General features: G+C 37.6%; 5 protein-coding genes across 6 annotated transcripts in view; 3 read left to right on the top strand and 2 right to left on the bottom strand.

The window, feature by feature from the left end:
• LOC134824674 (Bardet-Biedl syndrome 7 protein homolog) overlaps nt 1-18,621 on the bottom strand; it is a 638,888-nt gene that overhangs the window by 380,432 nt on the left and 239,835 nt on the right. The gene's annotated exons all lie outside the window — the stretch shown is intronic.
• Nucleotides 1-18,621, bottom strand: part of LOC134825072 (DNA ligase 1-like) — an 85,609-nt gene that overhangs the window by 54,980 nt on the left and 12,008 nt on the right. The gene's annotated exons all lie outside the window — the stretch shown is intronic.
• On the top strand, nt 197-2,405 carry LOC134825054 (ras-related protein Rap-2a-like). The gene has a single exon (XM_063837140.1). It carries the CDS (start codon nt 197-199, stop codon nt 764-766), a length of 570 nt encoding a protein of 189 aa, XP_063693210.1. The 3' UTR covers nt 767-2,405.
• Nucleotides 2,662-8,365, top strand: LOC134825185 (uncharacterized protein DDB_G0287625-like). The gene is made up of 7 exons (XM_063837335.1): nt 2,662-3,293; nt 3,463-3,562; nt 4,975-5,068; nt 6,462-6,543; nt 6,783-6,908; nt 7,387-7,532; nt 7,758-8,365. Exons 1-7 carry the CDS (start codon nt 2,676-2,678, stop codon nt 8,038-8,040), a joined length of 1,449 nt encoding a protein of 482 aa, XP_063693405.1. The 5' UTR covers nt 2,662-2,675; the 3' UTR covers nt 8,041-8,365.
• LOC134825232 (autophagy protein 12-like) lies at nt 9,078-17,447 on the top strand. Its single transcript, XM_063837381.1, has 4 exons — nt 9,078-9,133; nt 10,450-10,533; nt 16,317-16,382; nt 16,574-17,447. The coding sequence occupies exons 1-4, from the start codon at nt 9,080-9,082 to the stop codon at nt 16,706-16,708; spliced, it is 339 nt and encodes a 112-aa protein (XP_063693451.1). The 5' UTR covers nt 9,078-9,079; the 3' UTR covers nt 16,709-17,447.

Here is an 18,621-nt window from a genome sequence, read left to right as displayed (position 1 = left end):
TTGAGTGCCTTTCAATGTCAAAGTATCATCAAATTTACATCTGTTTTAATAATATATTTAAGAACTAAAAGCTAATCTTGTGATCTTTATACAACACGTACAAGTGTATTGTCAGCCAATAATTGATTAAATATTTAATTAATTAAATATTTAATTAATAACTTCATATTCTAACCACCCCACTGCTTATAGGAAAATGCCTCGAAGAGAGTACAAGATAGTGGTCCTCGGATCAGGAGGAGTCGGTAAAAGTGCTCTAACCGTCCAATACTGCTGCGGAACCTTCGTAGAGAAATACGATCCTACCATCGAGGATTTCTACAGAAAAGACACCGAAATAGACAACACTCCCATATGTCTTGAAATACTGGATACAGCGGGAACGGAGCAGTTTGTCAGTATGAGAGACCTCTACATTCAGAACGGACAGGGTTTCCTTATTGTATACTCCATCGCTAACTATCATTCTCTGCGTGACGCGTCAACGTTAAAGGACACTATACTGAACATCAAGCATGTGGACGAAGTTCCGATAGTTTTGGCGGGAAACAAGAAAGATCTGGAAGACCAGCGTGAAGCAAGTTTCCAAGAAGGCAAGGAGTTGTCAAAGCAGTGGGGGTGCCCGTTTTTTGAGACATCAGCTAAACAAGAGATCGGTATTCAGGACATCTTCACCGCTCTAGTGAGGGAGATGGAGAGGATCCCAATCCAGAGCTATGGTAGGCACAGGCGCAGGGGCAAGAAATCAAAGTGTACCATCCTGTGAGGGACATTTTGTAATGTTTTTAAAAGATACACGAGTGTGGGACATCGTGCCCCTGTCTGTAGTAACTGTTAGTCTGGTGTCTGGTGATAACGTCACGTGTTGTGATGACATCACGTGTTGTGATGACGTCACGTGTAGTGTCACGTGATTTGCAGGCATCTGTGCATGGAACCAAAACGCTTATAATGTCCTAAAATCATCCTCATCCTCATAATATTGTGTTGCAAGATTTAATAGGTTTGATGAATTCTCCTTGTTGTGTAATCATTGCATTGTGCCTCACTGTTAGACTAACTACTAGATAAACTGTGTACACGTGATGACGTCACGTGATGACGACACGTGATGACGACACGTGACACAGCTCACGTGAGACAAAAACTGAAAAAACTTTGACGGGACTGAAAACTTATCAAATCACCGGCATGTTGTTATCATATTGTTATGATGGTAAAAATACCATTTCTCGAGGGTGTCAAAAAGCGAATTTTCCAGATTTATCGAATGAACCTACTGTATAAATGGAAAATGAATTATTTCATCACGTCGTGATCTGAAATATTAAAGACTTTGTATTTTTTGTTTTTCATCTTAAAAGAGAGAGAGAGAGAACTGTTTGATATAATTAAATAAGTCAGTGTGGTTTACTCACTGGGCTTTGTGATCTTCTTCATCATGGTCCGAAGTACAAATCATTTGCACCTTCAACAATTTTTTATTGATCGACAACGACACGACCGAAAAGAGGTACATTTTATATGCGTTTTAATTTGATGATAAAAACCGAATTGGACGATTTTTGTTGTAAATTTAAGCTTTGTTATTTTTACGAAGGTATGTAGGCAAACTCTACAATTTGTAGTTAATGTTTGCTGTGGTTATAATAATAATGAATCCTTTAAATAATTGTTTTCAACAGTGCTCCGCTTTTTAAAATTCGAGATTCAATAAATCTTTGTTATGTCGGGCTTAAAAACTTGGATGGCATAAAACTTATAATTTAAAATTCTTATTATAGTGTAGCGCGGGTTATATTAGAATGTTACGAAAATATATTGAATCTTATAATTTCTACTGTGCTTTCTACAGAAATTTGTTAAGATATTTGGTATACTATAAATTAGATTAAATTCCTACCATAGATGCTAGGAAGTTTCAGGATAACAAATAGTTGGCTCACTTGATCTTGATTTCGAGTAGTTTCGAGTTATTTCGAGTAGCTAACAAAAGTCCTGTATAATTAGTCAAATTAGTAAACGTGTCGTACAAATATGATTATTTTCAAGGGTTAGCTCTAGCAGCGATACAAAGCCTAGTAACCATAGTAACACACGTGGTATATTATACTAACAAGTCAATGTTATTTCGTTTACTTTCAATTTGTATGGTAGTCTATCGTAGAATTAAATTTGTGCATCCTGTATTGATGATGGTTTTCCAGTTTCTTTTTAGACAAGTGTATGGTAGAGCCGTTTGGTGCGTTAAAATGAGTTTTTAAAGCAAGCGATAAGGAAAGAATGATAATGGTTTGGTTGTCGACTGATGATGTGATGTATCATTATACATTTCTGTTACATTATATTAACTATTATCTTTCTGCAAACTTGTGTAAATATTGATTATTAAGTTTTGACATAAAGTTTCTCGTTTTACTGTCTAAAGTGTGCCATTAGAATTTAAAAATCATAATTTAAAAAATAATCACCGGAGAGAGTTTAAATAAAATAGAATTCCACGTTCAGCAATTTGCTATAAATATATCACAGTAAATTAGACTCGGTTATAAGAAAAACATCGTCACCTGACATTATAACAATAGTATGATTGGTTGCATCTGAACACCGAGAAGATAACAACTACAACCTGTCACGTGTTTCATCTTTCTAATAATTTAACTAGAATTTTCAGCATGGTGATTGGAAATGAGGAGCAGCTAACAGAGGTTACCACAATTAAAGATGAGCCCCTGGACCCCCCTGAGGAATACTTCAGCTCTGCTGCACGTGACAACTATAGCAACCCACGTGACAACTATAGCAACCCACGTGACAACTATAGCAACCCACGTGACAACTATAGCAACCCACGTGACAACTATAGCAACCTACGTGACAACTATATCAACCCACTAAACGACGAACTGTTCAACCAGCCTTCACCCGGAGATAATCAGAACAATGTTAATCTGAGCAGTAATGATAATGATAATAGGGCCGATGACTCAAAATCAATTACACAGACCGACAGACAGACAAACACACAGACAAACACACAGACAAACACACATACAAACACACAGACAAACACACAGACAAACACACAGACCGACACACAGACAAACACACAGACAAACACACAGACAAACACACAGACAAACAACACGCCTACAGTGATCAGATCGTACTCTCTGGCGAATATCCCCAAATGTGGTGATGATGGGAGAGTACTGACTTTGGGACAGAGACTGGCACTTATTCAGAAGAAACACGAGGAGAAGAGGAGCTCAGAGGCCACATCTTCTTCGAGTGTAGGTTTGATATCTAATTCTAGTTTATAGTAAAAATGTTATTTTGGCTCGCGGCTGGGAGTCTAGAATATCGGCTGTTGGTGTTACAATTGACGATGCAATTCCAATAGCAGGGAAAGTTAATGGTGCATGGTGTTAATTACTAGTGTAATTGACAGACATTCTTCAGATAACGACATCGGAAGGAGAGACCACGCCCTCCAGTTCTACTGCAGACCAACGTGGAGACTCTTCATCAGCAGCCCAGGACAGGATTAACGTTTACTCAGGTACTTTACACAATATAAATATAGTAATATTATGTAGTAATAAGTTACATAAATTGTTTAAAGTCTATGATAGGTTCAAGATTTTACGATTAAGCTAAAGCCATGTAAAGTGATGCTTGTAAAAGCTGTAAAAGGAGCGTGCAGTCTTATGAAGTAAAATACCTCATTGAATAAGCTAGCTATGAATTAAAATACATTAGGAATGTTCAATAATTTTATCAATGACTGATTTTGGCCTATATTTAGTGTTAGTTCTTTAATTTTAAGCTTCACTCTATGATTTTAGTATGAACGATGTATTTTCAAGTATATAATATATATGATAGCAGTCCTAACTTTTATCATGATAGTTTCTGGGATGACTAGATTAAACACTGCTGAGTATAAGCTTATCTTAATTAATAGTGGTGTTCTTAAACTTCAATTTATTATTATTATAAAAGAATATCTAGAGAGAATATGGCCATGCATGGATTTTTGTGAGACTTCCATTCCCAAAAAAACATTTTTTGACTTCATCGAGAATTTCGGAGTGATTTTGGAGTTTCATACCTAATGACATGACTTATTGTAATTGTAATTTTGATTGTTATGATTTATCATGATTATATCTGAGGCAGTTAGCGCATTTGACATAATATTATGATGTTTGGGGTGAATATATACTGACTTGAGATGAAAAATACGTACGGTCCCACATCCAGAAACACGCCATCTTGCAAGGCAGCCTTGGAGGAAATTTTTTTTGGGAGGAAAAACGGGAGAAAAAGAGGAAATTTTTGAGAAGTAACTCCTAAATTTCGAAATATTTTTTTGGAATAAAGACAAATTAATTGAGGAAATTTTTGAAGAAAATGTTTCGATTGTATAAAAATCAAAGAGGAACATCCCGTCAGTTTTGGAACACAGTGAAATATTCTGATTGGAGAATGCAGATTGCTGTTGTGAAGTTACCAAATTTACGTGAGTACTTGATTCTTTTCAATCCCAGTTTATTGCTGTCCTACAAATTTCTTTAATGCCAAATGCCGTCTAAAACACCCTATTTCGCAAAAAAATTCCGGGGGCTGCGCCCCTAGCCCCCGCCAAGGGGCTCCGCCCCTGGACCCCGCTAGGGGCTGCGCCCCCAGACCCCTGCCACAGCTTGCTCGCTGCGCAGCTGGATTGGACACGTCGACTCGCTTCGCTCGCCGACAGCCCCCCCCCCCAAACTTGCGAGCGAAGCGAGCTGGCCACAGAATTTAGAAAAAAACGCATCTGGGAGGAAATATAAAACTTTCTGGATGTGGGCGTACGGTACGTACCTTTAAAAGTTGCTGTACCGTACGTACTTTAAGCCAAGCACCGTGCGTACTTCTCATTATAGTTACTGACTTGCTGCTTTTATTTAGTATTAACAGTAATTCTATCAGGGCTTAAATACAACGTTGCTATGAAAGTGCTGGTAACTGAAGAGATAAATAGGATCATGAACCAACGTGGGAAGGAATATTACATAAAAGAAGGGTAATTATTAATTAATACACTTAGAATTTAAAAATAAAATCTTTTCGCCTTCGAGAATACTGTAGAATATTCTATCACTTTCGATATGAATTACAGGCAGTGTTTAAAAAATACCATCCATTTTTATAACTTACCTCCTGCCTCCTGGAGAGAGTTTAGTTTAGTAGCTGTAACAAAAACCTTTAACACCTGTAACAGTGTAACACCTTTAACAAACACCTTTTATAAACACCTTTTATTGTAACAAACTACTGTAAAAAACATCTTTGCTCACTAAGGAATTACCGCAGTGTTACGGTTCACTAAAACCCTCTACCCTGCAGGTTGCGTGTGTTACGGTTCACTAAAACCCTCTACCTTGCAGGTTGCGTGTGTTACGGTTCACTAAAACCCTCTACCTTGCAGGTTGCGTGTGTTACGGTTCACTAAAACCCTCTACCCTGCAGGTTGCGTGTGTTACGGTTCACTAAAACCCTCTACCCTGCAGGTTGCGTGTGTTACGGTTCACTAAAACCCTCTACCCTGCAGGTGCTTGTGTTACGGTTCACTAAAACCTTCTACCCTGCAGGTTGCGTGTGTTACGGTTCACTAAAACCTTCTACCCTGCAGGTTGCGTGTGTTACGGTTCACTAAAACCCTCTACCCTGTAGGTTGCGTGTGTTACGGTTCACTAAAACCCTCTACCCTTCAGGTTGCGTGTGTTACGGTTCACTAAAACCCTCTACCCTGCAGGTTGCTTGTGTTACGGTTCACTAAAACCCTCTACTCTGCAGGTTGCGTGTGTTACGGTTCACTAAAACCCTCTACCCTGCAGGTTGCGTGTGTTACGGTTCACTAAAACCCTCTACCCTGCAGGTTGCGTGTGTTACGGTTCACTAAAACCTTCTACCCTGCAGGTTGCGTGTGTTACGGTTCACTAAAACCCTCTACTCTGCAGGTTGCGTGTGTTACGGTTCACTAAAATCCTTTACTCTGCAGGTTGCGTGTGTTACGGTTCACTAAAACCCTCTACCCTGCAGGTTGCGTGTGTTACGGTTCACTAAAACCCTCTACCCTGCAGGTTGCGTGTGTTACGGTTCACTAAAACCCTCTACCCTGCAGGTTGCGTGTGTTACGGTTCACTAAAACCCTCTACCCTGCAGGTTGCATGTGTTACGGTTCACTAAAACCCTCTACCCTGCAGGTTGCTTGTGTTACGGTTCACTAAAACCCTCTACCCCGCAGGTTGCGTGTGTTACGGTTCACTAAAACCCTCTACCCTGCAGGTTGCGTGTGTTACGGTTCACTAAAACCCTCTACCCTGCCATTCAGGTTGCGTGTGTTACGGTTCACTAAAACCCTCTACCCTGCAGGTTGCGTGTGTTACGGTTCACTAAAACCCTCTACCCTGCAGGTTGCGTGTGTTACGGTTCACTAAAACCCTCTACCCTGTGTATAAAGAGTGTCAGGTTTATCTGAAGGGTAGTCCCAAACAGGTACAACATTTTAATATTATTATAGTATTATATACTAGCAGCAAATTATGATATTTACAATGTACATGTTATATTAAATTATACAACAATTCAGACCATATTAGAATTACGCGTCGAGTTCAATTGTAAGCCTTTCTCAGTTTGAATATAAAAGTTTAAAATGGGCGACATATCTGATTTGAAGTAGATTTTTCCATTTTCAAAAATAAACAAATCATAGACATAATTATAAATACCAGGTACTGGAATGTTTGTACACTATAACAGAGGACCTCCGCAAGCATTTTGACAGAAGAAGAAACAGCGTGGGCAAAACCCGGGAAGAGACTATGTTGATTGTTATGCCTGCTATGATTACTTCAGAGGTTAGTCGATATTAGAGGTTGTTGTTAATTTTAGGTGAGTTTTAATAATTTGTGATCTATGTTGGACGGTTTATCTGTATTCGTTCATTTGAAACTTCCGTTTTAGGAGACTGCCTCGAATATAAACAATGCTTTACAACCTCGATATCCCTGATATTATACTTTGAGAGGCGTCGTCTGCTGACAGTGCTTATCGGCTAGCCGAGAGCGGAAACAAAATGAAACGACGAGTTACGTCAAACAAAAGCTTCGATCAAAACAATATGATCTTCTCAGTGATAACTAAGATGTAGAATATTTGACGTAATCCGTCGTTTTATTTTGTATAATCCATGCTACTATGATTCATGCTACAGATGTTAGTAAAATTAATATTGATAAGTATTATGTATCAATATTAATTTTCAAAATCGTATATTATATTGTATATACTAATATCTGTAAAGCATATAATTAACCCTAAAAACAACTCCCTCAGTTACTACGGTTCCGCAAGAGAAAGAGAGTAATACAGCACGTGGAGGAAAGTAACGGGGTGTGGATACAACTAGATGAGGGGACAGTAGAGGGAGAGTGTGTTATCAGTGTTACTGGGCACAGACAACAGATGAGGGATGGACTTAGGTCAGATAGTGTTCCTTCGCGCGGCGCACGTGCAATATTTATAGTGCACGTGCGATATTTATAGTGCACGTGCGATATTTATAGCACTATAATACGTGTGTGAATCTTTTGTTAAATGAATAGATATGAAATTGCCATGTCCTGATCTTGCGCAACTTCAACCATTTCAACTAGAACTATTTCAACTATGTAATCCTCCAACTTAAACCATGTCTTCCTCTTCAGACAGCTGGTAGAAGAACTTGTCACCTCCACACACGCTGACACCCTGCCCTCACTCTTCTTCTACATACCTCACCCTCGACACAGACACACCAGTACATACAGTAATACTTACAGTAATACTTACAGCGGTACTGTCAGTAATACTTACAGTGATATCGGTCCCCCGCGCTACAATAGTGACCAGCATAACATGAACCCAGCAGATGGAGGTACTCCTACTTGGTTAGCGTGTGGTAGACAGCAGTACCATCAATGGAAAACTTTCGGAGATTACCGGTTTTAGGGAGCTCTTCTGGTGGACATTTCTGAATTTTGTGTGTTGAAGCTTGGTGTGTCAAGTAGTAAATTGTCGTGTTGATTTGAATGTTGAAATAAATCCTTTCTAAGTAATTGGGAGAAATTCTTCTAAAATTTATAAAGTATATTTACTGAGTTACGGCTTCTTTTTTAGCTTCATAGTTATAATATTATGCTGCATAGCATAGGGTACATTTTACACACCGTTCCATTTTAAATTTTCAGAGAGAATTTTACAAATAATTTTATGTTAACTTATTTCATAATGATAATGTTCAAATTGATACACTTTCTTTTTAAATAAAATTATCAAGTTCTATGTCATATTTTGTTCAATTCTCCACTACAGAGCTCACTAATAGTGACCACATGATCGCGTGACGTCATTATGTTAGGAACACTGTAAAACGTATTACATGCACCATCATCAGGAAATACGGGCTGTAAAACAATGGTCACCAGCGACATCATACGACATACAGTCATACAATTAGGACAAGACAACATTCAATGGAAATTATCCGGAAACTGGCCATTGTTTTGTATCAATGATAATAAATGACTAAAATAAAAAGGCACCATCTGCAATCAGCATCACGCTATGACCATTTAATAGTTTACTTTTTATATCTATATTAAGATGAAGTTAATTTTGCCGGATATCTGTACCTGGTCAAATGCTTATTGTCTAAATTCTGTCTTAATCGGAATTTTGTCAGAAGTTTTAAGATTCTTCAGCTTGTCAATTGTCATTCATAGAGCTAACCTGAAAGCATATCCTACAATTGAATACATCATCGTTAATGATTGTATAAACTGCATTGGTAATACTAATTAATGCGACGTGTTGATGTCAAGGTAAAATGGCAGATCTTGATTCTTGACATATAAGGATACAGGGATACAATTGTATTGTATGTGCTAAAATACTACTACGTAATTTGATTAACCGAGAAAATTAAAGTAATGAATTTTGTAATTTGTGACATTCCAAAATCTTATTTTATACCCGGATGTTGTAGGAAATGGCGGAAGAAAACGAAAGTAAAGATGAGACGTCAAGTGAAGCGACCAAGAAGGTTACTGTTGTAATTATAAATATTTCTGCTGAATTTTTCTACTGTATGCTGTAATGATTTATGAATGAGGCACTTTTATATTATGACAATTATAATGAGTAATCCGTGCATTAGTACTAGTAGTGTTCAATAATTGTTATATATTATATAATATATATAATACTGATGTGGGTATTAACAGTTTGTTATCACTTATCAGCTTTTGTCCACTCCTCCCACTTTTATAAGTTAATTAAATTTAGTATCATAAAAACACTCATTAGTCAAATCTAAAGCTTATAATGCTATGTTGCACTTCGGCAAGATTGAAGTCATTGAAATCTGGGTGGAGTTTTCAGGGTTTAGTTTTCAGGATTTAGTTTTCAGGGTTTAGTTTTCAGGGTTTAGTTTTCAGGGTTTAATTTTCAGGGTTTAGTTTTCAGGGTTTAGTTTTCAGGGCCTAGTTTTCAGGGTTTAGTTTTCAGGGCCTAGTTTTCAGGGTTTAGTTTTCAGGGTTTAATTTTCAGGGTTTAGTTTTCAGGGTTTAGTTTTCAGGGTTTAGTTTTCAGGGTTTAATTTTCAGGGTTTAGTTTTCAGGGTTTAGTTTTCAGGGTTTAATTTTCAGGGTTTAGTTTTCAGGGTTTAATTTTCAGGGTTTAGTTTTCAGGGTTTAATTTTCAGGGTTTAGTTTTCAGGGTTTAGTTTTCAGGGTTCAGTTTTCAGGGTTTAATTTTCAAGGTTTAGTTTTCAGGGTTTAGTTTTCAGGGTTTAGTTTTCAGGGTTTAGTTTTCAGGGTTTAATTTTCAGGGTTTAATTTTCAGGGCCTAGTTTTCAGGGTTGTTTCAAGTGATTACAAAAGACTGAAAAGGAGAAAACTTAATCTCATGCTCTCATGCACTTACAATAATAAATAATGAGATATATTTGTAATTCTTAAGATGGCTTATCACTGTATGTAATATCCGGATCGGAAAATTTAGTAGTCCCTTGTGTAATGATTCTGGGGCAAAATTTGTAGTGTTCCCGTTTATTGCGACAAGGAAAAGTCTCTTGGGGGTCGATCACATATTTCGTAATAACATTTTGGACAATTTTCAACCCCCCTCTCTCCGTAATCTGTAATCAGTTTTACACATTGCTATTGTCTCAAAATTACACTAGCGTAATCATTTGGAAACCCCCTCCCCCCTCGGCTGATTACGTAATTTGTGAACGACCCCTTATCACTGTACAGTGTACAGTGTACATACCCCTTATCACTGTGTATAGTACACTGTACACAGTACAATATACACAGTACATTATACACAGTACATACATTCACACTGTTTCAGAAGGCTGCAGCCCCAGCGTCAGATAAAATAGCTGTGGTGCTCCGGAATGTGGGAAACGCCCCTATACTCCAGAAACAGAAGTACAACGTGAGTAAAATCAGACACGTGCCAGTTAGATATTGACACGTGCCTGGAATATATTGACACGTGCCAGTTAGATATTGACACGTGCCTGGAATATATTGACACGTGCCAGGAATATATTGACACGTGCCTGGAATATATTGACACGTGCCAGTCACAGATATGTTAAACAGTGTAAGTAAATGTTATGTAAGATATTGTTGCATTAATTAATGTGCGTCTTCATAATGTAGACTTTATCAGTGACCATGAAAACATACATGTATACTGTATGTATACTGTATAGTGTGTAGTAATAAGTCAACCATAGTAACACATAATATAATGTTTCATTCGTAGCTAGCCGACCTCAATTTATCTACAGCCAGTAAAGTTTTGAATACTTCTATATTTAATATTAGTGACCGTGTTCTCTAGGCGTCACTTTAGTAGGTATTTATTGCAGGGTTATGTAGCAGCTAATTTATGTTATGTAGCAGTTAATTTATAACTTTATATCACCATGCTGTGTTCAGACAAAAAATTATGAGTAAATTATGAGTATAGTAATTAAGTAAAATGAAGCTTTGGGACGACTCTCGCAAATGCGAGAGGAATGACCCTGAAGAGGGCTCCATTGGTTTTAGTAGGTTGCATACTGATCCAGGTTGATCTTCCAACCAATTGTAACTCTTTATTTTACATACCACCGTGCAGCTCATAATTAGTGTAAGGATAATGTAAGATAGTGTAAGGATAATGTAAGATAGTGTAAGGATAATGTAAGATAGTGTAAGGATAGTGTAAGGATAGTGTAAGATAGTGTAAGATAGTGTAAGATAGTGTAAGGATAATGTAAGGATAGTCTAGCTCATAACTAGTGTAGAATAGTGAAGTGAGTTAAAGATTCTGTCTGACATCACTGTAAATTACACCTTCAACTTTTAGTTTTGAGGTTTTTATGTGGCTTTCAGTTGTAATCAGAATGTTCTTTCTCTGGAGGAGAAAGCCAGACGTCAACTTTACGCCGGCTCTTAAAATACCTCACCACATAATTTCATACCATCATGATCCTGCAGTTTAACAACAAGTAATATATAATATATTTATAACAGTTTATTATAAACTACCCTCTCCAGTGACCAGTACTCTTACTCCATGTCGGCCGCAGTTGTCACCTGTCCACTCTCTTACTAGCTCCTGTTTGTTGCTGCTTCTACGGCTTCATTATTACATCGTGAACTTTCCTTACACCTCCTTTCTTGACCCTTCCATTTTGGGATTCGGGGGACACCGGACGGTGACCATCGTGTTTGTGTGTCGGGATCACTGATTTACTAGTTAGTAGTGGGTTTCTGGGAGGTCATGACAAGGGTGTTGTTCACCAGGTCTCACAGTTTTTACAAAACTTTTGCCAACACCTGCCGCTCAGTGGTCCAGTTTGAACTGTACGGCTTGACAGTTGCAGCCGCGTTCCGCAGGGCGGCCGTTTCTGTCACGGTTACGTCATCCCCGGCTATCCTTGTGTCATAATCACACTGTCATGCAGACTGTGCAGTTAGTTACTATGAAATCATGGCAGGAGAGATGCGGATACACAGTTACTTGGGTTTAAACTGGCGTACTGGCTAGATGTTGTACACTAGCTGCGATGTGTAGTAGGGGGCGCATTTATCGTTAAAATTTGTAAAAAGTGATGGAATGTTGTAGAATTGTCTTGAAGCCTGAAGTCAGAGTTTTGTAATTAATTAACAGTGACGACAGGTAGTCAAGACGCTATAATTAACACAGTATGCAGCATAATGTAGAACCCAAAATTATACATTATTTTGAGGTGTAGTGTATATATTGTATATTATTATATTGTGTGTATTGTGTATTGCTGTATGTACCTAGTGTGTTTCATGATCCATTATGTATAGCTTTAGGTCGGCTATGAGATGATACCTAATGACACTCGATATTCAATTGTTTCATAATATGGCTAAATAATTTATCATAGTTCTAACAAAGATGTAATCACTCAAACAGGGTTTGAAACATAGAGGTATCACAGATGGTGGTGATAGTTATTGCATCATACTAGATAAAATACTATTAACCACCACCATAACCACAATAACCACCACCATAACCACGGTAATGTAAGCGTTTATATTGTTCCCAGTTTACATTGTAAATGTTACCAAATACCCTGTTACCTGTTACAGCACCTCCAATATACATACGAGTTACCAATTGCAATTTGAGGTACTAAAAGGTTACCGTCTGCAATTAGCATGTATTCTAGAATACCACGGGTCAGAAATATCACGTGTGTCACAGTGAATGGTTAGTGAAGTGTGGTTCAGAACGGCATTTTGATTGTTGAGCAGATGTAGAACAAATCCGTAGGGGAGTGGTTAAATAACGAACGGTTACTTGAAAATAGCTCCATGTTCATGTTGTACATCTAAATTTACCAATACTGTTATATAATTCATAACCCTCCAAACACCCGGATGTTTTCTTGTAACAATAATTGTTAGACGAAGATCTCATTTAATTATAATATTATCCGATGTTTTGAAAATTTGTATTTTAAAGTTTTATAAGAAATTTATTTAACTCAATCATTCATAGAATCGAATCTAGCAAGGTCAAGATAGTCATAATGTGTAATCCTGGAATTTGCTAGTTTAGTTGTATGCTCCTTTGTAATCTTATCAGTTTTGGAGTTCCCAGCAACTTCCTGGCTGCCATCAATTCATTAGTGAGGAGACGCGTGGCTTAAGATCAAAGTGTAGCACGGTTTTAAGCAGTATATTGAGAAATAAATTTGCCACTTTTGACTTTTCTGTCGCGTTTTTCGATGAGCATCCTACCACTGACGTGCACAGAAGAGTAACATAAATAAATATTAATATAAATATTGAAGTTTAACAACACACTGTTAATCCTTAATTCTCACTACTCAGCAGTTAAGATTGACAAATTTTCTTTTATTGTTATGACTTACAATTTACATGACGCACGTATGATGTCAATAGTATACTAATCATCGGAATTCAGAATTGAAGATCATGTATCCTCTTTCATTTCCAAATGTCCCTCAAAAAGAAAGTGGTGGCCGGTTAAACGCGGGATTATCAGCTTCATAGTAGGTTCCTAGTAGGTTCCTAGTAGGTTCCTAGTAGGTTCCTAGTAGGTTCCTAGTAGGTTCCTAGTAGGTTCCTAGTAGGTCCCTAGTACTCTAGAAGGTTGTGGTGGGTTCCTAGTAGGTCCCTAGTAGGTTCCTAATAGGTTCCTAGTAGGTTCCTAGTAGGTTCCTAGTAGGTTCCTAGTAGGTCCCTAGTACTCTAGTAGGTTCCTAATAGGTTCCTAGTACTCTAGTAGGGTGTGGTGGGTTCCAAAGCGGGAGTATTCTGTTATTCTGTACGTCATGGTTAATGATCACTTGTAGCATGTTTATGTAGGTACAGGGTACTGCATACCTCCACAAATCTGGCGTGTAAACCAACAAACACTACGTAACTTACTGCTGTACACCTTGTATCGTGTGTTCTACATAATTATATGTACAACGTCTGTCATTATAATATGTACAACGTCGGTCATTATTTAAATAGATTTTTAGACTCGATTTTCAGGGCGCGCGATTGAAAATCGCTCGGGCAATACAATTACACATGAGTGCTGACCTTTGACTGGCGATAATTTCGGCTAGGAACAAACTTTTTCCATGGGACAAAAAACAACTAGTAGATATCACTCTCCTCTATCAGAAACAACTATAAAATCAATTTCGAGAGAAATTTCATAAAGACCCTCCTGCCCCTTTAATGTATATTGTATAGTGAGAGGTTTATAAAATCCTAAATCATGCATAGCAAAACTATAATACGCTTTTAGTCCAGCACCGCAAACAACACAGAGTTTGGTTAATATTTGTTTAAATTATAAACGGTACTACAAAAGCATGGAAGTTACCGGTTTCCTTCGCTTGCATTCTCTTTAAAACAAACTCTGACCAATGAGGTAGCCATCCTATACTTAGAACGAACGCTAAATATTCTCTTCTATTTTACATTGAATCTCCGGGGAAGTTTAATCCCATATAAATTGTAAATTTTCCAAAAATCGAATAACCCTGGCCTGATCTAATTTTACCGGGGTGTTTGGCGTATAAGTAACGCATCCCTACTAGTGTGAAGGTAAGAATAGCTACTCCAACCTCTTAGCTGTCTTTACAGGTGCTGTACAAGTGAGAGGGTGATGTCATGTGTATCTAGTTACACTGGGCGTGCGTGTGTAGTGTGCGTAGTGTGTGTAGTGTGTGTAGCGTGTGTAGTGTGTAATGTGTGTAGTGTGTAGTGTGTGTAGTGTGTGTAGTGTGTGTAGTGTGTAGTGTGTAGTGTGTGTAGTGTGTGTAGTGTGTTTAATGTGTGTAGTGTGTGTAGTGTGTGTAGTGTGTGTAGTGTGTGTGTGTGTGTGTGTAGTGTGTGTAGTGCGTGTAGTGTGTGTAGCGTGTGTAGTGTGTGTAGTGTGTGTAGTGTGTGTAGTGTGTCTAGTTACATAACACGGTGTGTGCGGAGTGCGGACGTGTATACTCACTGTATTGTGTGTACAGCTGTCAGGGTATCATTACAACTACCATGACAGTGCCACTTCTTCATGAACAGCTTATCTCTGCTGTATACTGCTTTATCTCTGATGAGCCTACCCGGCATGGTGCACAGCTCAGTAGGTAACAATAGTCCTGCTTACTTCTCAAACAAAAAGATTCTGCGGAAAGTAAAATACAATATCCGCACATATTAAAGCTATTATAAAGCTATTCTTTGCCAGCCAGATTATTAGCGCTATCAGGTGTTCACTGTGTACCATTAAGACGGTACCATTACCTGAACCCTCAACTTTTATATGTTAGAGACAAATCATACCAGATCTGTAATTTGTCATCGTCACGTTGGTATGTTATCACGAATACATGCTTTTCTCAACGTCTGTAAGAGGGGTACTCAAGAAACATGAGTACTTGAGCAAAACCCCCTACCTTGGCCGCGGCCCCGGCCCCCTCCCTAGTCATCTATAATATACCTCAGTATCTTATATCACGATAGTAATAAATACTGTGGCATTGCTAATTATAAAGTCCCATCTTATTTATCTGTTGTAGAAAAATGAACGTGTAAGATGCGCCCATTTATGTATTTGCCACTTTCACCCACTTTCAAGTTCTATTTATTTCAGACGTATAACTATAACACATAATAGTTGGTGACATAAGAACCGTTTAAAATTAAACCTCCTAACCGAGTTTAACATGGGATATTAGTTAAACCTTTCAGTTACATGTCATATTAAAGTGTTGTGCAATCGCAAACAGTTAATATACGTATTTTACGAATCGATTTAACGAAATAGAATATCTTTGAGTTATGGGGGCTTACAATTGTAGGGTTTAAATTACAAATTACAATTTTAGCCTACACGCAGGAACATTGTCAGATTTGTAATTGATACCTTTGTGTTTTTGTACACGGTCTTTTGAATAAGTGTTGTTTGGGATCGTTCATGTTATAACGTAATCAGCTCAAGGTGGGAGAAAGTTTTGAAATGCTCACACTAGTATAGTTTATACAGAGTGGTTATCTGTTAGATAGTGCTAGTGGGGGGGGGGGGGGTCTGAAATGGCAAAAATCTGGCTTACGTAATTTGTAATGTAAACGGTCTTCTATTTGCATTTTATTTGGTTAATAATCTGTTAATTAAAAAACGCAAAATTACCCAATTATCTAATTTTGTTAATTTATAATTCCCGTCAGGTGGACAAAAATAAGACGGTTAAGTGGATGTCTAATTGGATCAAAGGAAAACTCAAACTTAAGGATGTAAGGAATTTGAAGTGCTGCTAATTAACATATTTGTATTTAAACAATTATTTTATATCAGAATTTCCATTTGTTAACGTTCAATTAACACTCAATTAACACTCAATTAACACTCAATTAACACTCAATTAACGTTCAAATAACACTCAATTAGTTCTCAGTTTGTTGATCATAACATAACGACACCGCAGGACGAACAAGTGATCCTGTACATCGCCCAACACTTCGCGCCCCCTCTAGATCAGCACGTGGGCAACTTGTTCGACTGTTTTGGGACTAATGACAAATTGGTAGTGCAATATGCCACTCAGCCTGCTTGGGGATAAATCAGTTAATTTATAATTATAATTGGTTAATAAGCGAAAAAGCTGATCAATCTATCATTGAATAACACGTTATGTGTGTGTTATGTGGGGATATTATTATCTTTCTCAGTTTCAGATTCACCCTCTCCACGTGTAAAAGATAACATTTTTACAGGAGTTGAAACTTTTTTATCAATAATTATTTGTTTCCAAAAACACTCCAATGCATTACAGAGGTAACATATAAGTACAGTGGGTGTAGATTCGCTCTATTGACCGCTCTATTGAACAGTGCAATTTTCCGCACCATCGGCCGATATAATTGAGAAAAACATAAGATGAAGCATTTTGGCAAATGAACAACTCCTGCTGGATCGCAATCCCTCAACACATTGAAATTTAGTCACATTAGCCTAAATTAGATGTATAATCATGAATCATAGTTATATAATAGGTAAAGTTAGATACTATTATAGCTTGCAGGCTCCAGGCATTTTAGATTACGGTTATACATACAGTGTTTGAATCTGATGTTGTAGAGTAACAATATTGAATACTCTGCAACAATTATGCTCATGGCCACCTCAACAAGCCAGTGTAATAACTAATACATTAATCTTGTAAGCTATTTGTTATGTTAAACTCGACAATCGTGTAACCTTTATATACTACGCTGTTGAATAATCTAACCTTGGAGTACCTAAAGGCTGAAATTTTGCAAATTGTCGAACAGCTTAATTGCAGTGTTTTCCCTTCCAACACTGCCAGGCAGGTGCAGGATCGCACTATTTGAAAAATGTTATCTTATGTGTTGCCTCTGCAATGAAAGGAACTGTTGTTGATGGTGTGTTTTAAATAATATAATTTATTCAATACGCAAAGTTAGAAATTCTGATCCTATAATATTCACCTTTAATCCTTTTGGTGAAGTGTGTCCGGAATTTTTCATTGTTCATTTGAAAGGAAAAAAAAATTTTGAAATGTTCTGAAGACAGTGCTGTGCCGTATAATTTAACGCTATCATATTACAAACCCGTAACATACCCGTAACATACCGCTCACCGCTCACGGGGAGGGGGATATGTAATGCCCCCAAAAATTACAATCCATTTTCCACCACTACATATGCCTATGATATGTAATTGAATATGCCTATAATATGTAATTGAATATGCTTTAACTAGAGCCTTATCGTAGACTCATGAGTCAAGAATTTGCGTTTTATCGTTTATCAGTGATTTTGTATTGCATTGTGTTTACTTGTGTAAAGATAATTATTTTTGTTAATTACTTATGCGCTTCGTTTTAAGGTGCTGGACACTCATACAATTATTGTTTCACTTGCTTAAAGAATGTGTTAAAGAATGTGTCCGGAATGAATGAAAATATAAATGCAATTATTATTCTTATCAACAATATTGGTGGCTGCAAGACCATCAAAGATCAGTTTACGAACTTCGCTCATGATATACAAATATGTTCAGTTGACTATGATTACTCTTGCAAATGGTTAAAATGGAAGGAAATGAAAGGCAGTCAAACAGGTGTAGCTAGTATAAATATGTTTGCTTAGGAAGTTAGGACTAGTTTGTGATTTAAGAATTATTACAGAATGAGCTATGTCATGGAATGTTCCAGAATAAACTCCACTACAATTCCACTACTGATAAGGTCCTGAGGTCATGTGGTGATCAGGAACCAGACATTTGATAAACTGCCAAGCTTCGTCAAACTCACCAATGGTTGCCCGTTCCCACGTGACCACTTACATCCAACCTGACAGCAGATATGAATTCACGTTATCGTCTTCTAGCAGAGTCACGTGACGGGTACCACTGTACCAGCCAATCAGAGCTCTTCTAGTCTAGTCATGTGACAGTTACCAGCCAATCAGAGCTCTTCTAGCAGAGTCACGTGACGGGTACCAGCCAATC

The sequence above is a fragment of the Bolinopsis microptera genome, chromosome 13 (genome assembly GCF_026151205.1).
Source record: "Bolinopsis microptera isolate Bmic1 chromosome 13, MBARI_Bmic_1.0, whole genome shotgun sequence".
In the NCBI taxonomy this organism is placed as follows: Eukaryota; Metazoa; Ctenophora; class Tentaculata; order Lobata; family Bolinopsidae; genus Bolinopsis; species Bolinopsis microptera.
The sequence above is the reverse complement of the archived record's forward strand: the minus strand, read 5'-3'. Positions and strand labels throughout refer to the sequence as shown.